The sequence below is a fragment of the Microcaecilia unicolor genome, chromosome 4 (genome assembly GCF_901765095.1).
Source record: "Microcaecilia unicolor chromosome 4, aMicUni1.1, whole genome shotgun sequence".
In the NCBI taxonomy this organism is placed as follows: Eukaryota; Metazoa; Chordata; class Amphibia; order Gymnophiona; family Siphonopidae; genus Microcaecilia; species Microcaecilia unicolor.
Window position 1 is genome coordinate 11,574,628 of NC_044034.1, and position 26,389 is coordinate 11,601,016.

The 26,389-nt window shown below is 43.6% G+C and overlaps 1 protein-coding gene and 1 long non-coding RNA gene across 2 annotated transcripts in view; one reads left to right on the plus strand and one right to left on the minus strand.

Annotated features, from left to right (window-relative positions):
* Window positions 1-24,588, minus strand: part of LOC115468318 — a 48,038-nt gene extending 23,450 nt beyond the window's left edge. The window contains exon 1 of the long non-coding RNA XR_003941841.1: window positions 24,034-24,588. This is a non-coding gene — a long non-coding RNA (uncharacterized LOC115468318). The remainder of the gene's footprint in view (window positions 1-24,033) is intronic.
* Window positions 146-24,516, plus strand: LOC115468313 (E3 ubiquitin-protein ligase TRIM39-like). Its single transcript, XM_030199957.1, has 8 exons — window positions 146-583; window positions 1,656-1,751; window positions 9,225-9,455; window positions 11,005-11,027; window positions 14,587-14,696; window positions 17,911-17,916; window positions 18,552-18,581; window positions 23,160-24,516. The coding sequence occupies exons 1-8, from the start codon at window positions 170-172 to the stop codon at window positions 23,678-23,680; spliced, it is 1,431 nt and encodes a 476-aa protein (XP_030055817.1). The 5' UTR covers window positions 146-169; the 3' UTR covers window positions 23,681-24,516.
* Window positions 24,589-26,389: the final 1,801 nt, after the last annotated feature.

The following is a 26,389-nucleotide window of genomic DNA, read 5'->3' on the forward strand; positions in this document are numbered from 1 at the left end:
TAGCTGGGAAAAAAAGGGAGGAACTAGGAGACAGGAAGGAGGGCAGACAGCCCTGGTGTCTGCAAATTACACAAAGTCCCTGGCAAAGATCCTGTTCCACACAGACACTCCTTTATTTTGAAGATGTGAAACAGAAACTGAATTCTTACTCTCATTTCCTGTAAGAAGCATGGCTGCTGCAAACCCTGCTGAGAGTCTGCGAGATGAAGCTTCTTGTTCTATCTGTCTGGATTATTTTAAAGATCCAGTGATGACAGACTGTGGACACAACTTCTGTCGCTCCTGTATCACTCAGAGCTGGGAGGGGAGAGACACAGACTTCCCCTGTCCCCAGTGCAGGGAAACGTTTCAGCAGAGGAACCTCAGATCTAACAGGCAGCTGGCAAACATGATAGAAATAGCAAAAAAGCTTAGTGAGACTTCAGTGAGACCCAAAGAGGAGAATTTGTGTGAGGAACATGAAGAGAAACTGAAGCTGTTTTGTGAAGAGGATCAGAAAATGATCTGCCTGATTTGTAGAGAGTCCAGAGATCACAAATCTCACACCGTGATCCCAATAAAGGAGGCTGTGCAGGAATACAAGGTCTGTATCAGTATCTTTAGTATCACAGTGTGTGTCCTGGGGTCACAAATCTCATACCATGAACTCTATAGAGGAAGCAGAGAGATGAAGGTGTGTGTATTTAATGATATTACTGAAAATTTACTTTTTCATTCCCATAAAACTAAACGGAGTTGAATTAGCAGCGTTTTGAAGCATATGAGTAGTAAGATCAATCATCAAAACTTGAACCCTGGCTGCTGTCTATTCAGGTATCTTCCATATACATTCAGGGGTCAATATTCAGCCTGTGAGTTGTGGCTCCCCGAAGGAATACAGGTATTGCCAATACTCCATGCTGTGCCCAAGAACCTAAACAGATGATAATAATAATGAATAATCTTATTGAATTACCCCCTCGTAATGCTGTTTCATCTTTCCATTTCACTATCTGTAAGAATGTGATATATAAAACAATTCACTCTGCTAATTTCTCCTATCAGTGCACCAAAATTCTCTTCCTAAATCAATCAAGTTTACAGCTGATTACCTAACTTTTACAAGTCTTCTAAAAACACATTTCTTCAGTTTGGCCTTTCTGAATACAAAGAATTTTACCCACACCCTTTTCTTAATCTCGTTTCTCATCTAGTCCTGCCTAATTATTCTCTCACTTATCCAGCCTTAATTATTTCTTTACCCTTGAGATAGTGTAAATCTCTGATTAGGACACCTTGTTCATGGTTTAGTTTACCTGGTTAGATATGGGGCACTGGAACTGAATAAAACTGGTGCCCGCATATCTCTCAGTTCCACCCTGACTCTGCCCCCGAATCACCCCTCCGTCCACTGTCTGGACAGAACTTTTGCCAATATTCAGTGGCACTGTTGGGTTAAGTGCTGTTTAATATTGGCTCATGGCCAGTTCAGCACGATTTAACCAGGCAGGAGCCTTTCCTGCCTGGTTATATCACTTTGAATATTGACCCATCAGAATTCTGTTATTTCAAAGAAACGATCTAAATTGGAAGGGACATCTCACATTTACAGTCAAGTCTGAAATTGTGGCTATAAAAATAATCACATGCTAATCAATGATGTTTAATGTTCACAGGAAAAACTTAAAATGCACCTGGAGCCTCTGAAAAAGGACCTGGAAGATCTTCTGAAGTTTAAATCTACTGAAGAGAAGAAAGCTGAAGAGCTGAAGGTGGGTGTCTGTGTCTCCTTCTGAGCCAGTTTCTGTAGGGTTTTTGTTCCTTTCAGTACTTCAATCCCATAAATCACCTGAATAAGAGAATAATAGACTTCAGTCTGCTTCGTTACTTATAGTATGGAAACTATTGGTTCCTTATTGGCTGAGAACAGGCAGATTCTGAATCCGTATGTGGAACAAAGGAAAATTGTGACATTGTATTTCTTGCAGAGAGGTAGTGTGATGTGGGTTGCAAAATGGGAAAGGAGAACTGGGCTCAGGCTTGAGGCAGTCCAGCAGTGTTTGTCTCCACCACCCTCTTTGTGAAAAAGTACTTCTTAACGTTACTCCTAAGTCAACTTTCTTGTAACCTCAATTCATGTCGTCTAGGTCTACCACTTCTCCGTCTCTGGAAAAGATTTGTTTGCATATTAATACCTGTCAATTATTTAAATGTCTATATAATATCTCCTCTATCTCTCCTTTCCTCTAAGGTAAACTTATTCTGTTCATCAGAACTAGAGTACATGAACTGAGGTTACAGGATGTTCGACTTAGGAGTAACATCAGGAAGTACTTTTTCACGGTGAGGGTGGCGGAGACAGAAAAAAAATAGTAATAAACAAACTAAAAAGAGGTGAGTTAGGGTCAAATCAATTATACCCACTGAAAATGTAAATAGTCTTTCAACACTGAGGGCCAGATGCTCTAAACTTTACGAGTCAATAACGAGGCAATAACGAGGACGTAGTAAACCTTGGCATGCACTAAATACTTTTTTCCGACGGCGGTAGCAGCTAACGCAAACGGAATGCAGATGTGTGAATTGTGTAGAAACCCTATTGAAATGAGATACACTAAGGTTTTCCGCTTGCCCTAACGCTGGAAAATGCCTGGAAAGCTAACGAGAGGTCTGTACCTCTCTTTGGGGCTGTGCGGGCTTCGGAAACTTAAATGTAAAAAAAAAAAAAAAGCGGAAGGGGGCAAAAATGCTAGTCAGGAGCGTCCTTTATGGACGTCGTTTATTGATGACCTTGCCCGAGGTCCTTTATTGACGGCCTTGCCCCCGCCCCGCCCGAGGTCGCCGCTCCCCGCTCCCCCCTGCATTGAAATCATAACTTTAGGCAGCCCCAGCCCCCCTCCCTTCCTCCCTTCCTCCTCCCTTTAAAAGCCTGTATAATATCTCCTCTATCTCTCCTTTCCTCTAAGGCAAACTTATTCTGTTCATCAGAACTAGAGTACATGAACTGAGGTTACAGGATGTTCGACTTAGGAGTAACATCAGGAAGTACTTTTCACAGGGGAGGTTGTGGAGAAAAAAATGGTAATAAACTAAAAAGAGGTGAGTTAGGGTCTCAACGATATCAAATCAATTATACCCACTGAAAATGTAAATAGTCTTTCAACACTGAGCCATAATGAACTATTTTTCAGAGTCTGTTTCAAGACACTTCCCTGATGGAGTCTATTAAACACTGGCCACTCTCGGAAGTTCGTTTGATGCATCTGCACCGCTAAGATAAGTGTTGAAACACAGACACACATGATATAGATAAAAATTCCCTTTTTAGTATATGGCAAGTATTCTGAGGCTTATTACTTCCTTTTTATCTTGGAGTTATTACATTTTGAGAGGGTATAATTGATTGGAGACAAAAATGGTGACCAGAATTCAAACATTTCAATGAGTGGGGGCAGCTGAGACCTGTCAGCTATTCTCTGGAAAAACATTCAGATCTCTGTGAAGGCAGGAAAAGCAGGAAAATGCCTGTTAGTCAGTAATTTACCAGCTGAGATAGCAGAAAAAAAATAAGTTAGGACGAGAAGGAATTATATAGTCAATACTGAGGATCTTAAATCTTGAACAATTTACTCATCACACCTTTTGAGACTAGAATTAAAAAAAAAGAGATAGTGAGACTGAAGAGAGAGATTAAAAAGGTTGAGTAATAACTTGAAAATATTAAGAATCATTTCTTCAGTGGGAAAGTTAGGGAATATTATATTTTTAAATAAAAGGAGTTAGATAACAGATTATTGAAGAAAAAGATGCACAATAGAACATATAAATAATGGAAAGATGGGATTCTTGTATTTGTTATAGATAGGCTAGTAGGGGGAGAATAACAGAAGACGACCCTTTCATACTTACCTGAGGAGGAGGAGGAGGGGTATCTTTCAATACTGGTCCATGCAAGAAGGATTTTCCTGGAAGACACTGAAAGATAAAAGAGATCAATGAGAAAAATACACAGACACTAGAGTGTGACATAAAGAAAAATTGACTTAATTGAGAAACACCCTGTTGGTGGAAGAAAATATAAAAGAAAAGAAAAAAAACTTGTAAAGTATCTTGTTTATACCAGACTCATTTCAAAACAATTTAAATGAAAGTTCAAGCAAAGAATACTGAAAAACTAAGGGTGATATGATACAGACGTTCAAATATCCGCAAACGAACCTTTTCCGGAGATGGGAAGGCGGTAGAACTAGAGGGCATGAAATGAGATTGAAGGGGGGCAGACTCAAGAGAGTGGTGGATACTTGGAATGCCCTCCCGCAGGTGTGGGATAAACATAAAGGAATCCTGTTCAGAACGAAGGGATCCTCAGGAGCTTAGCCGAGATTGGGTGGCAGGGGGTAGTGCTGGGTAGACTTCTACGGTCTATGCCCTGAAAATGACAGATACAAATCAAGGTAAGGTATACACAGAAAGTAGCACATATGAGTTTATCTTGTTGGGCAGACTATATAAATCGGGAGATGGCCAGCGATCTCACAAAAGCGGTATTTTGACTCCATCGCTGCTATCCCGTCGCAGAGCCGGCGAAAAGTCCAGGGGGCGTGTCGGCAGGAAAAGCAGGAAAATGCCTGTTAGTCAGTAATTTACCAGCTGAGATAGCAGAGAAGAAATAAGTTAGGACAAGAAGGAATTATATAGTCAATACTGAGGATCTTAATTCCTGAACAATTTAATCATCTCACCATTTGAGACTAGAATTATACCCCGCTCGATAGCAGGTTCAGTGCGGCTTACAAAGTATGGTACATAGTATCACAGAGATAACACAGTTATATAGAGTGGGACAAAATTATGAGATGTGGGGAAAGGATTGGAGTGTGGGTATTGTTTGTGGTGTGGGTTAGGTTCGAGACTTTGTAGGGTCATTTGGGAAGGCTTGTTTGAAGAGGTAAGTCATCAGTAGCTCTCGGAAGGGTAGGTGTTCGCTGGTATTTTGGATATGTCGAGGTATGGTGTTTCAGAGTTGGCTGCCTATAACAGAGAAATAGGATGCGTAGTAGGTTTTGTATTTGAGGCCTTTACAGTTGGGGAGATGAAGATTGAGATATGTTCGAGAAGATTTGGACCGATTCCTGGTTGGAAGATCGATCAAGTTGGACATGTAGCTTGGAGATTCGCCATTGAGAATCTTGTGGATCGTAGTGTGGGCTTTGAAGTATATTCGTTCCTTGATAGGGAGCCAATGTAGCTTTTCTCGAAGTGGTGTTGCGCTTTCGAATCGTGATTTGCCAAAAATGAGTCTTGCTGCTGTGTTTTGGGCAGTTTGGAGTTTTTTCATGATTTGGGCTTTGCAACCGATGAAGAGTAGGATTAAAAGGTCAATATTCACAATGGAGAAGGGTAGTTAGTGGGGTCTCTTAGGGATCTGTGCTGGGACCTCTGCTTTTTAACATATTCATAAATGACCTAGAGATGGGGGTAACTAGTGAGGTAATCAAATTTGCCGATGACACAAAGTTATTCAAAGTCGTCAAATCACGGGAAGATTGTGAAAAACTACAAGAGGACCTTACGAGACTGGGAGACTGGGCGTTTAAATAGCAGATGACGTTTAATGTGAACAAGTGCAAAGTGATGCATGTGGGAAAGAGGAACCCAAACTATAACTACATCATGCAAGGTTTATTTATTTATTTATTTATTGCACTTGTATCCCACATTTTCCCACCTATTTGCAGCCTCAATGTAGCTTACAAAGATCTGTTATAGTTCAGCATTGGGAGTCACGTACCAAGAAAGGGATCTAGGTGTCATCATTGATGATACGTTGAAACCTTTTGCTCAATGTACTGCTGCGGCTAGAAAAGCAAATAGAATGTTGGGTATCATTAGGAAAGGGATTGAAAAGAAAAATAAGGATATAATTCTGCCACTGTATCGCTCCATGGTGCGACCGCACCTCGAGTATTATGTTCAATTCTGGTCGCCGCACCTCAAAAAAGATATAGTGGAATTGGAAAAGGTGCAGAGAAGGGCATCAAAGATGATACAGGGGATGGGATGACTTCCCTATGAGGAAAGGCTGAAGAGGCTGGGGCTCTTCAGCTTGGAGAAAAGGCGGCTGAGGGGAGATATGATAGAGGTCTATAAGATAATGAGTGGAATGGAACGGGTCGATGTGGAGCGTCTGTTTACGCTTTCCTAAAATACTAGGACAAGGGGGCATGCGATGAACCTGCACTGTGGTAAATTTAAAACGATTCGGAGGAAATTTTCTTCACTCAACGCGTAGTTAAACTCTGGAATTCGCTGCCGGAGAAAGTGGTTAAGGCGGTTAACTTAGCGGACTTCAAAAAAAGGTTAGACGGCTTCCTGGAGGAAAAGGCTATAGAATGTTATTGAATGGACGAGGGAATAATACACTATTTCTAGGATGGGTGGGACAAACTGCTTGTTCTTTTGGCCACTGTCAGTGATAGGGTGCTGGGCTCGATGGACCCTTGGTCTGTCCCAGCATGGCGATGCTTATGTACTTATGTACTTAAGACCAAACGACAGCCGGCATGGTTAAAAAGTGAGGTGAAGGAAGCTATTAGCGCTAAAAGAAAATCCTTCAGAAAATGGAAGAAGGAACCGAATGAAAATAATAAGAAACAGCATAAGGAATGTCAAGTCAAATGCAAAGCGCTGATAAGGAAGGCTAAGAGGGACTTTGATAGCGTTGGAGGCAAAAACAGATAGTAAATAATTTTTTAGGTATATTAAAAGCAGGAAGCCTGCAAAAGAATATGTTGGACCGCTAGATGACCGAGCAGTAAAAGGGGCGATCAGGGAAGACAAAGCCGTAGCGGAGAGATTAAATGGATTCTTTGCTTTGGTCTTCACTGAGGAAGATTTGGGTGGGATACCGGTGCCGGAAATGGTATTCGAAGCTGACGAGTCGGAGAAACTTAATGAATTCTCTGTAAACCTGGAGGATGTAATGGGGTAGTTTTACAAACTGCAGAGTAGCAAATCTCTCAGACCGGATGGTATTCATCTCAGAGTACTGATAGAACTGAAAAATGAGCTTGCAGAGCTATTGTTAGTAATATGTAATTTATCCTTAAAATCAAGCGTGGTACCGGAAGATTGGAGGGTGGCCAATGTAACACCGAATTTTAAAAAAGGTTCCAGAGGAGTTCAGGGAAATTATAAACCGGTGAGTCTGACGTCGGTGTCGGGCAAAATGGTAGAGACTATTATTAAGAACAAAATTACAGAGCATATTCAAAAGCATGGATTAATGAGACAAAGTCAACATGGATTTAGTGAAGGAAAATCTTGCCTCACCAATCTACTACATTTCTTTGAAGGGATGATCAAACATGTGGATAAAGGTGAGCTGGTTGATATTGTGTATCTGGATTTTGAGAAGGCGTTTGCAAAGTACCTCATGAAAGACTCCAGAGGAAATTGGAGAGTCATGGGATGGGAGGTAGTGTTCTATTGTGGATTTAAAGCTGGTTAAAAGATAGAAAACAGAGAGTAGGGTTAAATGGTCAGTATTCTTAATGGAGAAGGGAAAGGGAAATGGGACTTGATCTACCACCCATCTGTGGTTTTTGCAACTACATTCAAAGCAGTTTACATAGTAATATTCAGGTATTTATTTGTACCAGGGGCAATGGAAGGTTAAGTGACTTGCCCAGAGTCACAAGGAGCTGCAGTGGGACTTGAACTCAGTTCCCCAGGATCAAAGTCCACTGCACTAACCACTAAGCTACTCCTCCACGAAGGTCAGTTAGTGGGGTTCCCCAGGGGTCTGTGCTGGGACTGCTGCTTTTTAACATGTTTATAAATGACCTAGAGATGGGAGTAACTAGTGAGGTAATTACATTTTCTGATGACACAGTTATTCAAAGTCATTAAATCGCAGGAGGATTGTGAAAAATTACAAGAGGACCTTATGAGACTGGGAGACTGGGCATCTAAATGGCAGATGATGTTTAATGTGAGCAAGTGCAAAGTGATGCATGTGGGAAAGAGGAACCCGAATTATAGCTACGTCATGCAAGGTTCCACGTTTGGAGTCACGGACCTAGAAAGGGATCTAGGTGTCGTAGTTGATGATACGTTGAAACCTTCTGCTCAGTGTGCTGCTGCGGCTAAGAAAGCAAATAGAATGTTAGCTATTATTAGGAAAGTAATGGAAAACAAAAATGAGGATGTTATAATGCCTTTGTATCGCTCCATGTTCGTTAACATCAGGATGTGCTGGTATGTGACCACTTACTTTGTTGGTTTTTTTTTAGTTTTTCAAAGCTTTATTGAAAATAGAGTCAAATTTAACAGTAGTAAGCAGAAAATGAAGAGACCCTTTTACTAAGCTGCATTGGTGGCCCGGGCGGTAATTTCATTTTTTGCGCATGTCTGTTACAAATGCCAGAAAATAATTTAAAATTTTCCGGCGCACGGCGGAAACCAGGTGGTAATCGTCATTCTACATAATTTTTATTTTACCGCACGTCCATTTTCAGCCGTTTTTTACAGGCTTGCTGAAAAATGGATCTGCTCATGCCCAAAACACGAGCCTACACCAGTACAGGACATTTTTCGATGCGCCTTAGTAAAAGGGCCCCTAAGTCTTAAAGATTTAACAGCCCTTCATCCCCTCCCTCCCTCCCTCCCACCACCCCCTCCCCCCCAACTGTGACCTCTTGTTTTGAAAGTGCTCGCAGTGCTGTCGTTGAAGAACCACCACTCAACAAAATGTTCAAAAGGGCAGGGCAAGATTGTGGGGGAGGAACGAGAAGGAAGCTGGGGCTAGATACTAGAAGGAGAATGAGAAGAATGAGATGCTAATGAATACTGAGGAAGGGGAAGAATGGGGAGATGCAGGGAGTAGATGATGGGGAAGTGTGAAATGGAGGCTGCTTGTGGTAAGGGGTAAGAGCAGGAGAAGACGGAGACCCCTCTTCTGCTCACTTAGAAACAATATGGGGACAACAGTGGTACCGGGATGAGTACAGTTCACATGAGGAGAGAGGCAGAGGGAGTTTGTGGGTAGGGGGTGGAGGAGATACGCTTCTGTGAGAGAGGAAGGCTGGGAAAAGAGTGGGTGGTGAGTGGAGGAAAGCTGTGCTGGAGTCACCACTGTTAAAGGAGGAAGTGCTGTACCAGAGCCACCACTAAGAGGAGGGTAATGGAGTCACTGCAACAAAATCACTCTAGTGTTACTGAGAATTATCTCTCGTTTAACCCAGAGTGAGATACAGATCAAACGACAGAAAGTGGAGTCTGAGTTTGAAGAGTTACAGCAGTTTCTGAATAAGGAGAGGCAGATCCTTCTCTCGAGACTGGAGGAGGAAGAGAAGAAGATTCTTCAGAGAATCAGGGAACATGAGACCCAGCTAGAAGAACAAAGTTCTTCCCTCATGCAGCTGATCTCTGAGATAGAGGAGAAGATTCAGCAGCCGGCCACCGAGTTACTGAAGGTGAGATTAGCAAATATATTTCTAAGGAGGTTACAGTTCTTCCAGGAGGAATCAGGGAATTCAAGTAGCAGAACAAAATATCTTACATAAGGGCTGATTTTTCAGCCAGCAGCTGCACTTACCAAATCAGAGCTTTTAAAATAATTTCATGGGGCTTAAATGGCCAAATCCTCCTGCTCTGAAGAAGGTGTAAATTGTTGTATGTGTTCTACACATGTACACACAAGTCATGTTTTTAATGATCAATATTTGACTCACTGAGTGAAAAGATACCAAACGAGGGGTTACAAATAACAGAGATAAAGGCTATAAAACTTTGGAAGGGTAAATTGGGCACCTTTCATTTTTGAAAGTTTTGTTTACTGTAGGGTCAGTAGAGAGGGACTATACAACTTTTTCACAACGTTGATGTTGTTCATGTTCTACAGCCTAAAAACTGTGGGTATGTGATTTCCGGGGTTAATCACTTAATTGATAAACATTTCTTATTTTTTAAAGATGTAGTTAGTCCATTCCTGAGGCTGAAATTTTCCAGAATTATACAGTTGATATCCCTCTGGTAGAAATAAGTCACTTACCCCACTTTTGATACCTTTCCACCCAGATATCACAACTCCACCTCTGCCCAAACCAGGCTCTTGAGAATGTCTACATGGAGATCACAGATCAGAGCCACTAAGGAGGTTTCAGTACTGTGCCCCATCCAAAAGTCTGATTGATTGGCATAAAGGACCTGTGTTTTATCTAAATACTTGAAAAGTTGCCCAAGTATCAATCAGGGGCGTATCTGCGTGGGGCCACAGGGGCCTGGGCCCCCGCAGATTTTGCCCCGGACCCCCCTACCGCCGTTAACCCTCCCTCCCTCGCCTACCGCCGTCACCTACCCCGAGGTCCGCTTCCTCTGGCTTTTTAAAATATTGCTTCAGCTGGCGGGGGACCCCAACCCCCCGCCAGCCCAGCCGCTATCTTTAACTTTTTCATCCTCGTCGTGCAGCGCGCTGTGAAAGCTGCATGCATCTTTAGATCCAGTTGGATGGAGTCTGTCTGACGTCACAGCAGTTAAAGATCGCGGCTGGGCTGGCGGGGGGTTGGGGTCCCCCGCCAGCTGAAGCAATATTTTAAAAACCTGGAGGAAGCGGACCTCGGGGTAGGTGACGGCGGTAGGCGGGGGAGGGAGGGAGTGTTAACGGCGGTAGGGAGGGAGTGTTAACGGCGGTAGGGGGGGGGGTTGACGGTGGTGGTGGGGGGCTATAATGTGCCCCCTCACTCTAGCCCCTGCCCCCCCTACTGCCGAACCTCAGATACACCCCTGGTATCAATTACAACTTAAGAGATAAATGTTAGGTTTGAAACAGGCTGATACACTTGTTTCCATAATGAGTTTGGGTGTTTCTTATAGATTTTTGGATGCTGATCATAGAAATGGCATCAAAATTTTGTAGCTGTTTTGTGATTGAGCAGAGCTGTGAGTAGAGTATCCTAATGTATAATGTGTTCTCATAAACTATGAAATCTAACTAGAAATATTCTCTGTTTCATTTCCCTTTAGGATGTGAAGGATGCCCTGAGCAGGTACAAGTTAGTTTTCTGTCATTTTCTATGCGGCTGGATGGATTTTGAGTGAGAAAGAAGGGAATTAATTGATTGGTGAAAGGGAGAGGAGTAGCCTAATGGTTAGTGTAGTGGGCTTTGATCCTGGCAACCTGGGTTCGAGTCCCACTGCAGCTCCTTGTGACCTTGGGCAAATCACTTAACCCTCCATTGCCCCAGGTACAAAAAAACTCTGAATGTGAGCCCCCTAGGGACAGAGAAAGTACCTGTATATAATGTGTACAGTGCTGCGTATGTCTAGTAGTGCTATAGAAATGATTAGTAGTAGATGTTGAATTGAGAAAGTAGTTGGGATTAAGTGAGGAGAGGGCGAACTAAAGTTTAGAGGAAGTACTGAGAAATGGAGGGGAAGAGATGGAGGATGAGGAGGAGAATTACAGATCTATCTTCCCTTCCCTCTGATTCTCATATTTCCTCTCCCACCAACCTCCCTGTCCTCACCTCTTTGGCCCTCCATGAATCCTCTCTTCATTCCCCACCAAACTTCACCCTGTGAATCTCCTTTCCACCTCTACTCTCCCAGTTGCGTTGCCCCTCAACCCTAGTGCAGAAGGAGTTTCTGTTGATGGTCTCTGCTCTGACGCTGTCTATAACAAAGTAATTCTATCAAAATGTGTTTATATTTCTTTGAAGGGTGAATAAACATGTGGCATAAACCTATTTTTAGACGTTTTTCTATGAAGTCCATCAGAAGTGCGTCCAAATCTCAAGTGGTGTGTGAGGGGCGTGTTCAGACGGGGACTTATGCGTTCTTAAGACTTAACGTTTTTCAGTCATAATGGAACAAAACAAAAAAATCCAGGTCCAAAACTTAGAAGTTTTGAGCTAGACCTGTTTTTATAACGAATAAGGCACAAAAAGGTGCCCTAAATACCCAGATGACCACTGGAGGGAATCAGAGATGTCCTCCCCTAATTCCCCCAGTGGTCACTAACCCCCTCCCACCCTCCAAAATGTGATAAAAAACATTACTTGCCGGTCTCTATGCCAGCCTCAGATGTTATACTCGGGTCCATTAGAACAGCATGCAGGTCCCTGGAATAGTCTAGTGGCTCAACCTCTGGGGAATGGAAGGAGACACAGGGGGAGCTCGGGGTTGGCCGACAGCTCTGTGGGGAATCTTTCTCCATCGGGCACAAGGGCTCACATCTCCACTTGACCTTCCTGACAGCATGCAGGTCCCTGGAGTAGTCTAGTGGTGGGTGCAGTGCACTGCCAACAGGTGGACCCAGGCTCCTACCTCCCCCTACCTGTTACACTTCTGGACGAAACTGTAAGCCCTCCAAAACTCACCAGAAACCCACAAAAAGGTGGCTCCTTCACCCGTAAAAGCTGTGGTAGTGCTGTACAGTTGGGGGTGGTGGGTTTTGGGGAGGCTCAGCAGACAAGGTAAGGGACCAATGGTGAGATGTGTACCTGAGAGCCAGTGGCGTACTGAGGGCAGGGTGGTGGGGGCGGTCTGCCCCAGGTGCACGCTGCTGGAGGGGTGCAGAGAGCAGCCACACGCCTGTCGTCTCCGCTGGTTCCCTGCTTCTTCTACCCAACAACAGGTTACTTACCTACAGTGACACCCAGATCTTTTTCTTGAACGCTGACCCCCAAGATGGACCCTAGCATCAAGTAACTATGATTCGGATTATTCTTTCCAATGTGCATCACTTAGCATTCGTCCACATTAGATTTCATCTGCCATTTGGACGCCCAGTCTTCCAATTTCCTGAGATCTTCCTAAAGTATTTCACAGTCCACACGTGTTTTAACAACCTTGAATAGTTTTGTATCATTTGCTAATTTGATCACCTGACTTGTCATTCCGATTTCCATATATGTTAAATAGTACCGGTCACTGTTCACCCTCCTCCGTTGAGAGAAATGACCATTCATCCCTACCCTCTGTTTTCTGTCCAATAACCAATTCCTAATCTACACTGGTTAAAAGATAGAAAACACCCAGCTAATAAAGTCCACCTTCTACATTATCCTGCCTAACACCTCCCTTCTCTCTTCCTTTACCCAATCTTTGTATACTACTAATTTCATCTGATATCCTGGTATGACCATGTCATAACAAAACTCTGTAAGCCACATTGAGCCTGGGAAAGAAAGCCAGCAGATCAATATCACAACAAAAAGATTTTATTGAAGATACCGTGTATGAACAAATCGCTCGACACAGGCCATGTTTCGCCCACCTAGGGCTGCGTCAGGGGCTACAATGAACAAATATATAATAATTATCATAGATCCTAATAAATAAAATATAACACACATACGAGCATAATATATCAAATATATAATGACAAAAAACAATTAATAAAATATGGAATATTACTAGGTATACATAGAGAGTATACTAGAATAATTACATGAATAAATGTATCGCTACGCACTGTCCAATATAAATAATATATATATATACATGTACATAAAAGAGCATATATAAGAAAATATATATATAAAAGAAGTGTATGTAATGCAACAATTGTATGACAGTGCATATAAACATATATATAAAAGCATAATAAAATCTGACATCACATAACAGCAAAGCAAGGGCACTGGTATAGGTTACGAACTTCAATACAAATATGTATAAAAAATGTATAAATGAGATAATAAAAGGGCACATACCTAATTTGAAACCTCTATGTGAAAAACACAAAAAATCAAGCCTTAGGATGGATGTTTGCCAGTATTCTTAGTAGACTGGCCACACAGACATCCCAGCAGAGCAGTGGGGCACCCTAGGAGGTCCCAGTTAGACATCTTACCACTGCCCCATTATCTTGTAGGGTGAGCCTTCCAAAATCCGTAGAAAAACTACTGTACACAACTACAATAGCCTTTATGGCTGCAGGTGTCACCTATACTATGTAGGTACAGTAGGCTTTTGGTAAGTTTTGGAGGGCTGACACTTTCCACCACAAGTGTAACAGATAGAGGGAGATATGGGCCTGGTCCATATCTCTGACCACTAGGCTACTCCAGGGACCTGATTGCTGCTCTAAGAGGACTGACTATCTGAGGCTTTTCATAGAGGCTGTTATATACTGTTTCTTTCACATCTTTGGGGGTGGGGGGGGGGTGGTGGGAGGGGGTCAGTGACCACTAGGGGAGTAAGGGGGGGGTCATGCCTTAATCCCTTTAGTAGTCAATTAGTCATTTAGGGCACCTTGTTGTGACTTAGTTGTGATAAAAACAAAACATATAAATTGTAGCCCTGGATATTTTTGTTTTGTTCCATTGTGGCAGAAAAACCTCCGAGTGTTAGGAATGCCCAAATCCCACCCTTAACACACTCCCTTGCATAGGAAAATGTTTAAAAAATGGGTTTCAAACACAGCGATTTCCAAATGCCATTTTGTGCCACTTTTTCAATGTTTTCCTATTTCAAAAATCAGTCCCATAATCACAGAAAACTGAGTGTTCAAGGTATATTTCATTCCTTCCACTGTTTACATCTCTATCCCCTGGGTGTGAACATCTCCCAGAATAATCCCAGTGACTCTCTAACCCATAGGTGTCAGAAAATGAAGTTTCCAAAACCGGAGGCTGTTTCTACTGATCTGAAAATGGGTTTCCAATTGCGCTATCCTCAGGAACTGAAGAAATGGATTACAAAATTTGGAGGTGAGGAATTGATCGCTTTTTTTTTTTTTAATCATTTATTTATAATTTTTTCATTTTACAAGGATCACTTGCAAAACAGTAAAACAGAGATGATTGTACATTAAAACAATATTAGAAGAAAACAATCTCAACAAGATAAATGGATTTTATACAATCTTTCTCGTTCTTAGACCACAAAATAAATAGGGAGAGTGAAACAAGACAAGGAGATCAATTTAAGCAACAGCAAACAAAGAAAACGTGGTAGTAACCCAATTATCCCCAGTTATTATTTATCTAAATCATTATTCCACATTGATCATCTGGTTGGTTTCTTCAAGACCATAACGGTGCATAGTCCATCAATTTCATTGGAAACATACTTATTGTCCAGTATTAGTGAAAGTAATACACCTGATTTCATTTTTTTCCCTTTTAAAACCAGAAATTGTTTAACAATACAAACCCTTGAATCTCCAATCCAATTCCCGCTGATTAAAGTAATCCCAGTTTCACAGGCTTCACTCCTTTTGAATTAATATATTAAGAGGAATCATTTCAGAGGAAAAAAAAACATTAGGAGTCATACCCGGAACTCTGGGAAAACAGCAATCTCGATATTAATCATCTGCAACAATATTCATTTTGTTCAAATTTTTTCTGGTCTTTTATCATTTTCAAATCTTAACCGTTTCCTACTTCAGTAGAACTTCATTTGCTGTATATTCTCAAAGGATTCGATTAGATTATCCATGTGGCTCATTAACAAGACTATATCGGAAGCAAAGTCATTCTCTACCACCGTCAGGTCCTGGAGCACCCTCCAGATGACATTCAATGCAACCTCCACGGGAGCCAAAAACTCCAAGCTGATAACTCTTAAGGGTTTAGGAGTAGCACCGCCGACACGGGTTCAGCTGTAAACTACTTCCGTTTCAGCATACACTCCTGACTCACTCCTCCACTCCTTTGGGCATGGTGGTTAAATGATTTTTGAGCGATGAAGTTGTTTCCAGGTCCAAGAGCATCGACGCTCCTTCGTTGGCGCTAATCAAAGGACTCATCAACCCAGTCATCTATGGGCAGCTCGTCACACAGCGGTCCCACACTTGCTGCACAGGGGACAAAACGCTGGTCATCGGCGGCTGACCCCTCATTGTCCCCTTCCTCTGTTAAGGCAACTGCAATGCAGAGAGGAAATTTCAAGTGAACAAAAACTGAACTTCAGAGGACAGCTGGGCCGTTGAGTGTACGAGCTTCAGGTCACCATCTTTCCCCTCTCCCTAATTTGGGACACTCTTTGTCTGGTTTCTCCTCAGAGGCCTGTCTGATATGGGTAACCCTTCAGCGTAGCCCTCTGAGTCATTGAAACACGGAAGCCCCTCCATCACTTACAAGGTGGTGTCCCTTCGGAGGGGAATTGATCGCTTTTTAATTTGGTTTGTCTTCTTTTCAAATGCTCTGGATGATTCCACTAAAAATGTGCAGAAATAAAAGTATAAATCTGAGTTCTTTGTCATCAAACAGATGAATCCATTATGAATGGGTTGTGTCCACCTACCAGCAGGGGGAGATAGAGAGCACTAAAAAACCATAGTGCCTCATGGCCAGCTAGCTCCATCTGCCTCTTCAGTATTCTCTATCTCCCCAGCAGGGTGATTGCAGCTTTTTCAGCTCCTTCTAAATTCTGCCTGGGGTGGCTCCTGAGCTTTGCCAGTGGAAGCAGGGGTGTTAAGGCTATTGTAGCTTCACTTTAAAGGCACATAGGTTAGCCCTTTCCCTGCCTTACCCATCCCCCCAGTGGATGTGGACACAGTTCGCTTTTCCCTGCCCTTTCCTACTCTACTTAGTGGATGCAGGCACATTGGTTCGCCTTTCCCTGCCTTTCCCACTCTTCTGCACCTCCAGAGTTGATTTGATTGCCTCTTTTGCTGTTTCCTCTACAGAGTTAAAAATAAAAAATAAAAATGTCGCGTCGCACTTTGGCGCTGCAACCTCAGAAAAGAGGTTTTCTTATGATTCTACAGCGTGACCGGAGCTTTGTTACTCGGTCCAGTGAGGTAAGAGTGCTTTCTAGCTCCTCTGGGGAGGGCCCGCGATCGAGACGTTTTTGGCGCGAAGCCGCCATTTTGAATTTTCCGCCGTTTTCGGCGATGGCTGCGGAGGTTGTAAAGCGCTGTTTTAAGTGTGGCAAGTGCAGATCCGCAGCTGGGCTCTTTAAATTGTGCTGTTCAGGCGTTAGAGCCGGCCCGAGCATGGCGAGTGAGGATTCTTCCCGCTCTGTGGAATGCGCCACATGGCGTGACCCCTGCTGAGGCGGAGGGTCTTGAATCCGGGAGGGGTGCTCGGATTGAGGCTAATCAAAGAGCTTCTAGCCCCGGACTGGAACCGGGTGACCAGGGCGAGTTTTTCTCCCCTGCCTTTTTTTATTGATGCATAAGGCATATATGCTTAAAAGAGCTCTGCCCAAGGGGTCTTCTACGGCCCCCCTTACTGCCCCTCCAGCGGATTCTGGCCTGGGACTGCCCTCTGAGGCGTTTTACCCTGATAGCTGGCCACAAGAGATGCGCAGAAGGGTTAATTCCCCTTTGGAGAGCGCCCCCTGGTATGTATGTAAATTTATGTGTGGTCTGGATCTATAATCATATCTCTGTGTTTTTATGTTAGACCCTGAGGCAGGCGCTTGTGTGCCGAAACACGGCCCATGTCGGGTCTTTTTCACAATAAAGGACGGCTGTTATCTCTTTCTTGAAGACCCAGTGCTGCTTTTATTGTCTGTGTTCTATGCTTGTATGCTGTAATACCCTCTCTTTTGTGACTACGTTCTTACTTTATACCAGCTGTACCCAAAGCAACAATGACCTTGCGTTGTCTATTGTCACTTCTATTTGAGTATAAGCTGAAGAAGGAATGGGTGATAAGGCAAAGATTGTTTTATTTTGTTGCATTGCACCCTGGAAGTCATGTGTTTGCTTTGTCATAAGCTTATTCCTGGGATAAGCGGCAGAAAATCTGTTTTACTCTTTTGGGACCTTGCCAGGTACTTGTGACCTGGATTCACCACTGTTGGAAACAGGATACTGGGCTTGATGGACCTTCAGTCTTTCCCTGAATGGCAGTTCTTATGTATGAATGTAATTATAAGACAATTGAAGGACAGTTTTATAATTCAAAATCTCTAACATTTCTCTCTCTCTCTATTGTTTTTTTTACAAAATAAAATCACATCCTGCAGGAATAGGTAAGTTTTATTCAGTTAGCAACTTATATATTTTAGAGTGGGCAATTAATGTGTTAATAACACCATAAATGCATTAATATTTTAACGCATACCATGTTGTTTGATGCTGCCTGTGTTTTTTTAATGCTGACCCACCCCTCCCCCACGCTTACCTCTACAGCAGGACTCTTTTCTCCTTCCTCGGAGCTGCCTCAAACTCCTTCTCTCCCCCTGCACGGACAGGCTCTGCAGATACTTGAGCTGCATGGTGCATGAAGTTAGGGAAGGTCTCTTGAGACTTGAAACTGCGAGACTTCCCCAAATTCCTGCACTGCGTGACTCAAGTATCTGCAGAGCCCAATCACTGTGCAGGGCGAGACAAGGAGTTTGAGGCAACGCTGAGTCTGAGCCCTGCTGTACAAGTCAATGTAGGGATTGGGGAAGAGAAACTTGGTGAAGGCTGTTTGAATCTTTCTTATTTAATGCCCAAAATTCTGTGATTAAGCGCACTTAATTGCATGATTAACATTTTTAATCTCATAATTAATCACTATTAACATTTTTAATCATTGTTCACCTCTAATATATTTTTTATATCATTGTACTTATTTCTCTTCTCTGCGATCTGATCATTGTTCATCTTTATTTTAATGCAGATTGGTGGATGGAATGTGGCAGATATAAAGGTAACAATCTGATATATAATAATTATACAAAACCATCAAATCCACTAATGTGTCCTTTGACTGTGATTTCGCTTTACAAACACCTACAGCCAGTGTTAGGGATCATTTTCACCCCTGTGATAGAGAAGACAATGTGTGTTTCCCCTGATCAGGGTCAGGGAGTGATCCCTCTGGCTCAGACCTGGCAAGTTTCCCACATTCATTGGGAGACTCCAGTTTTCACAGGTTATCTCCGAAACTTCCCCGAGTGAATGCCTCCCACCCAGCAGTCTGTGGCAGTCCCAGGACTTTTCACCAAATAATACAGTACAGTTTGCTTCTGGAAATAGTCACCAAGTGTCCTAGAGTGGCCAAGAGGGATACAGTAAATAGCTTTTTATCATTGCCTCCAAAAACTGCTTTCAAAATGGAATAAACATATTTAATCTGATGACCAGATTAAGACAAGAACTGTTTCCATCTGAATAATACAATATAGTTTGCTTCTGGAAATGGCCACCAAGCATCCAGGGGGTGAGTTACAAGCTACAGGTACCAATTGTAAGAGAAAGAAACATGTGATGTGTCTTAGTGACAAAATAGGTGTCTTAGATAAGCTTCATTCCAGCATGTCTGTTTCTGCCTTTGGCCACAAGCTAAATTTTAATGAATCAACAATCTGATCCATCCAGCAAAAAAAGGAAGAGATTCAGTGGTCTGTTCGTGAAGCAGAACCAGAAAGTTCCAAAACTACATCTGTGCTTCATGATGAGTCAGTAGAAAAGATGGAAAAGTGGTTAAATTTGTGGATAATGCAAATGGTTGATTAAAAAAACAAAAAGCACTGTGGACAGCATTGCTGTGAGGATGAAACCAAACAGATTTATAACCACATCACCCAGGGTCAGGAAAGCGTGAAACCCTTTTCTGCTAGTTCTGGCTGTCTTGTGTTGGGGTCTGCACCCACCTTAGCCAAACCCCAACTGGTTACTGCTAGAACACCCAGGTTCTTCGATTTGTTTCTTACGCTAATACACTAATAAAACAAATAGTACTTACTCACTCAGAAGTGAAATAAAAAGAAAAGTTTATTCTGGAAACAAGTAAATTGTAGCTCAAGCAGAGCCTTATAGCAAGTCTGAAATACAGAAAAGAAATTATTAGACTTCCTTGGGTCCACTCCAGTTCACTGCCCTGGAAACAAGGAAGCCCAACCTACATAGATTTCCCTCATTTTTATACAATTGATTTAGTACATGTTATACAATAATCCGGAAACTAATTGCCATTTTAGCACATCCCACTAACCAATCATCTACTTTCCTAATCCAACACATCTGACTTCTGTTCTATCAATTATCAGTTCATACCCTAATTCCTACATAGCAGTTACACCAATCCACCTGATCTCTGAGTCACAAAGCCATCTTCACCCACCTACTAGTAACTTCTCTCCCACTATACTTTCTGTCACAAATTCCAAGCCCACCTCCTCAGGCTACTTCAGCAGTTTTTTTATATCATATATCCAAACTATATACCACCTGACCTTGTGGTTAAGCTAGCAGACTGTTCCCAACTTCCCCTTTTCACTATCCAGATACAATGTGGTTTCAAACTGTATGAAACACAGGAAATCTTGACCCAAGAATTAATACAAATCTAAATATCCATTAATGTTATCTTAATTACATTGGACCATTCTATATGCATGTACTTATCTTCTAAAACCTTGTAATAAAGTTCACAATCAATAAATTCTTAAGCTGCCTGGTACAGTATCTTGCCCTAGACTTGACCTTAACACTGGTCAGCAAAAATATAGAAAAAATAGGGGTTTTTTTTCCATTCTCGTGACACACTCTCTCACCCAGATCTTGTATAACTGTCTCTCAGCCACTCACATCTGTCTCAGTAAAAAGGTCCACTTCCCCTTCTCCCATTTCTTGCACAACAAATCACAGTAAATGTATAAACATGTTTTGGGGTCCATTTAGTTAGAAGGAGTTTAGGTCACATGGGTGTCCTTGCACAATTTCAAAAGGTCTGATCTAGCTAGCAAGGCTTGAAATCAGCACACAGAATAATTAGGGGGATGAAATAAATCTTACAGGTAACCCTTGTTTTATTATCCAGAGGAGTGCTCTCAAAATACAAACATTAGGGGTCCTAAGACCCCCAAGTTCCCCACATCTCCTCCTCTCTCTAGCAAAAAAGCCATAACAGTTCCGTTCTTCTGTGATAGGGTGTGGTGGAGGGGAGAAGTGAAGGACAGGGTGTGAGGAGAGAGAAGGACCTGCCAACAAGGGTAGGAAAAAAGAGAAAAAATAAAGTGGGTCATTGAGAAGAACATCAGAGAATGGTTAGACGATATCAAACAAAGGTACCAGGTTGGGCTTCATCATAGATGAACAAATCTTATAGGCAATCTGGGTTTATATCCTAAAACTAACTATAAATATACTTGGAATCAAAAAGTTCAAAAAGAAAAGAAACGTATACTGGCTGTTGACCTTCTTCATCAGGATACTTAAGACCATTGTATGGCTGTACAACTAAGATTATGGGGACAACAAAAAGAAGTTAGGTGTTCAATAAAGCATCGTGAATGCCGAGAATGGACTGTACATCCAAATTTAAATCAAAATAATTTTTGTAATCAACAGACTGGTCTCAGCCTCCATCTGGTGCAGTGGGATGTGTCCTCTTCTGGAATAGGATAACAACACTGAACCTGTGGGATGGGACAGATTGAGCCAGTCTGGGTTTTACTTCCATTGCTTTCAATGGAAGCAAAACCCGGACTAGCTCAATGTGTCCTCCTTTCTCTGGAAGATGTGCTGGACCTGGGGTGGGGGAAATGGAGATATTTATTTTATTTTTTATTTTTGTTACATTTGTACCCCGCACTTTTCCACTCATGGCAGGCTCAATGTGGCTTACACGGGGCAATGGAGGGTTAAGTGACTTGCCCAGAGTCACAAGGAGCTGCCTGTGCCTGAAGTGGGAATCAAACTCAGTTCCTCAGGACCAGAGTCCACCACCCTAACCACTAGGCCACTCCTCCACTTGATGGGGGGGGGGGGGGGAGTTGCACCTTTACTGGTGTTATATAGTCAGAGCTCTTTTTTTTTAATTCAATATTTTGGGTGGAAGAACAGTAGATGGAAGAAGTTATTTTTATTACTCAGATTTTTTGTTTGTTTGTTTCAAGCCACTCAGGGGTCGATATTCAAAGCAATTTAACTGGCCAAAAATGTCTCCTGACTAGTTAAATAATTTCTTTGTGCTAAGCAGTAATTTTCAGCTCTGCTAAGGTGTCCCTACAATCAGCCCCTCCAAATGACACACTGATTACAATTTATAAGAAATTACTACTTTACCTGTGAAAGGTTATTCATATACTTCCTCTGTGTACATCCATATGTTGCACAAGACGGCATGTTTGAAAATATAAGTGAGATTAAATAAAAATTCCACCAAGAATAAAGAATGGCAGGGAGGATGCAGCAGCTCATATTTGCTTGCTTTGTTTTGAGAGTACGGGGATGACGGCTGAGTGGGGGGAAGGGAAACATAGATTAACCTAAGTGGCTTCAAAGTTTTGACATCATCCCATCTCCTGTTTTTATCCAACCTCCTTGATATGAATAGACTCGTTCCAATATGGAACACTGAAAAGCTGATATCCAGTAAGATGAGTCCAATCTAGGAGCCAGGAAGGTGATAATAGCCAATAGCAGAGCTCCTGTCATAGAAAAAGTGATTGACTAAAGAACCAGCCAATGAGGGTTAGAGGTAGGTGCAGGAGTAGCCAATGAAGGTTAGAGCTGGGTGTGTGAGGAACCAATGAAGGTTAGAGCTGGGTGTGTGAGGAGCCAATGAGGGTTAGTGGTGGGTGTGTGAGGAGCCAATGAAAGTTAGAGCTGGGTGTGTGAGGAGCCAATGAGGGTTAGTGGTGGGTGTGTGAGGAACCAATGAAGGTTAGAGCTGGGTGTGTGAGGAGCCAATGAGGGTTAGTGGTGGGTGTGTGAGGAACCAATGAAGGTTAGAGCTGGGTGTGTGAGGAGCCAATGAGGGTTAGTGGTGGGTGTGTGAGGAGCCAATGAAGGTTAGAGCTGGGTGTGTGAGGAGCCAATGAGGGTTAGTGGTGGGTGTGTGAGGAACCAATGAAGGTTAGAGCTGGGTGTGTGAGGAGCCAATGAGGGTTAGTGGTGGGTGTGTGAGGAACCAATGAAGGTTAGAGCTGGGTGTGTGAGGAGCCAATGAGGGTTAGTGGTGGGTGTGTGAGGAACCAATGAAGGTTAGAGCTGGGTGTGTGAGGAGCCAATGAGGGTTAGTGGTGGGTGTGTGAGGAGCCAATGAAGGTTAGAGCTGGGTGTGTGAGGAGCCAATGAGGGTTAGAGGTGGGTGTGTGAGGAGCCAATGAAGGTTAGAGCTGGGTGTGTGAGGAGCCAATGAGGGTTAGTGGTGGGTGTGTGAGGAACCAATGAAGGTTAGAGCTGGGTGTGTGAGGAGCCAATGAGGGTTAGTGGTGGGTGTGTGATAAGCTAATGAGAAGTGTTTGCTCATGTTTATTAATGTGTCTCCTCTCTGCAGTAAATGTGACTCTGGATCCTCAAACTGCTTATCCTAATCTCGTCCTGTCTCAAGATCGGAAAACTGTCGTATGGGGAGTCACAAGACAGAATGTGCCGGACACTCCTCAGAGATTTGATCTTTATCCCTGTGTGCTGGGGAGTGAGGGCTTCACCTCAGGGAGACGTTACTGGGAGGTGGAGGTGGGGGATTTGAAGTTCTGCTCATTGGGAGTGTGTAAAGACTCTGTGAGGAGGAAGGGGGAGATCGCACTGTCACCTGGGGAAGGATTCTGGACAGTGAGGCTGTGGAAGGAACAGAGATGCTGTGCCCTCACCTCCCCTGTGACCCAGCTCCCCCTGAGAGAGAGACTCCGGGCAGTGGGGATTCTGCTGGACTATGAGGCAGGAAAGGTCTCATTTTATGATGCAAATAATAAATCTCATCTCTTCACCTTCACCGACACCTTCACAGGGATACTCCGACCTTTCTTCAGGACTGATTCTGAATTTCCTCTGAGAATCCGCCCAGGACCAGATTAACATTCCCAGACTCTCTCTCTCTCTCTCTCTGCTTGGCAATTTGTGGTTATGTTACCAGAGTCTTATGTACAATCATCAGAAAATACAAATAAATCTTGGAAGCTCTGCTGCCCTTCCTTATGATTTTATAAAATCCAGCTTCTTTCCTGATATATTTCCTTAATCTCAAGTCTCTGGCAGGAGTGTGAGAGGTGAAAGATTTTACAGATTTCTGTTAAAACATGTTCAAAGAAATCAAATTTCTATCCCAATGGATTAGCATAGAAGCCAGAACAGTTTCAAACATGAGGGACAGAGATGGGACCAGAGCCTGTGAATGTGAGGAGGGGTTTCACTGACATATTGAAAGCAACAGATGGTATATTAAGTGAGACAGTAAGCTCAGTAGGGCAGGGACTCATTGTACTTCTATGTAATTTGTGTTAAATCTCCCTGTCTTTTATGATCTGTCAAGTTACACTGTCACCTGAGGAAGGATTCTGGACAGTGAGCCTGTGGTTTGGAGAGAGATGCTCTGCCCTCACCTCCCCTAAGACCTAGCTCCCCCTGAGTGAGTTCCCCCGGGCAGTGGGGATTCTGCTGGACTATGAGGCAGGAAAGGTCTCGTTTTATGATGCATATAATAAATCTCATCTCTCCACCTTCACTGACTCCTTCACAGGGAAACTCAGACCTTTCTTCAAGACTGATTCTGATTTTCCTCTGAGAATCCGCCAGGTACCAGCCTGGAATTAAACAGCAGGACTCAGGATTAACATTCCCAGACTCTCTCTCTCTGCTTGACAATTTGTAGTTATGTTACCAAACTCTTATATACAAATAAATCTGGGAAGCTCTGCTGCTCTTCCTTATGATTTCATAAAATCCAGCTTCTGTCCTGATTTATTTCTTGAGGGCCCCTTTTACTAGGCCACGTGATTTTTGGTGTGAGTCCACTACGCATGTCTGGAAAATATTTTATTTGTGGACGTGCGTAGCAGATGCACACCAAGTGGCATCTGACGCCCAAATTTTTACCGCTAGGTCTATGGCTGGTGGTAAGGTCTGAGACCCAAAATGGACGCACGGAAATTTTGATTTTGCCGCACGTCCATTTTCGGCAAAAATTTCAAAAAGGCATTTTTTTCTAGGCACGCTGAAAAATAATTCTGCACATGCCCAAAACCCACGCCTACACTACCGCAGGCCACTTTTTACCGCTGATTAGTAAAAGGACCCCTTAATCTGAAGTCTCTGGCAGGATTGTGAGAGGTGGAAGTTTGTTCAGATTTGTGTTAAACATGTTCAAATCGATCACTGCCACAGAAATATTAAAGTTTGAGGATTTCTTTCTTTCCTGTAAAGATGGAAACCAGAAAACTTTCACAGTTTAAAATATGAAATTATCTATATAATAATTTGTACCTCAAGATTCTCTGGCTATCTGGGTTCGTAACATCCTGACATTAGCTCTCCTCCAGCGTTCCCTTCCCTCTCAAGGTCCCACCCTCGCGTAAAGACCAAACGTGTCAGAGGAGGGTGGGACACTGAGAGGGAAGGGAACACTGGAGGTGAGCTGACATCAGGATGTTACGAACCCTAGTGAGGGTAACGGAATGCTGGAGGCAACATGAGCTCAACCTGCCTGCACGGATCGCTGGAGGCGACATGAGACCAACCTGCCTGCCGCCGCTGCGATCTGAGGTAAGATGGATGGCTTACAGGCAGGGTGGCAGGAAGGACAGAGTCACTGGCCATGTAGGGGAGAACCACTGCACATGGATGGGAGGGCAGGGCTGTGCCAACACGATGAGGTGGGGTAAGCACAGCAGGGGGGCACCTGCCTTCAAGGGCGCCGTAGGCTCACTTGCAAAATCTTTCACCTGAAGTTGGGATTCTCCCGTCTCCCCTGCCCTCCCCTTTTCAAGTCATGACAAACCAGAAGTGAAAGCAGCGCAGCAGTATTCACTGAGGCAGGCAGGCTCTGCAAGTGGGAGGCGGGACTGGTAGTTGGGAGGTGGGGATAGTGCTGGGCAGACTTATACAGTTTGTGCCAGAGCTGGTGGTGGGAGGCGGGACTGATAGTTGGGAGGCGGGACTAGTGCTGGGCAGACTTATACGGTCTGTGCCGGGGCTGGTGGTTGGGAGGCGGGACTAGTGCTGGGCAGACTTATACGGTCTGTGCCAGAGCTGGTGGTGGGAGGTGGGACTGGTAGTTGGGAGGCGGGGATAGTGCTGGCCAGACTTATACGGTCTGTGCCAGAGCTGGTGGTGGGAGGCGGGGATAGTGCTGGGCAGACTTATAGGGTCTGTGCCAGAGCTGGTGGTGGAAGGCGGGGTTGGTGATTGGGAGGCGGGAATAGTGCTGGGCAGACTTATACGGTCTGTGCCAGAGCCAGTGGTTGGGAGGCGGGGATAGTGCTGGGCAGACTTATACGGTCTGTGCCAGAGCTGGTGGTGGGAGGCAGGGTTGGTGATTGGGAGGCGGGAATAGTGCTGGGCAGACTTATACGGTCTGTGCCAGAGCCAGTGGTTGGGAGGCGGGGATAGTGCTGGGCAGACTTATACGGTCTGTGCCGGGGCTGGTGGTTGGGAGGTGGGACTAGTGCTGGGCAGACTTATACAGTCTGTGCCAGAGCTGGTGGTGGGAGGCGGGACTGGTAGTTGGGAGGCGAGGATAGTGCTGGGCAGACTTATACAGTCTGTGCCAGAGCTGGTGGTGGGAGGCAG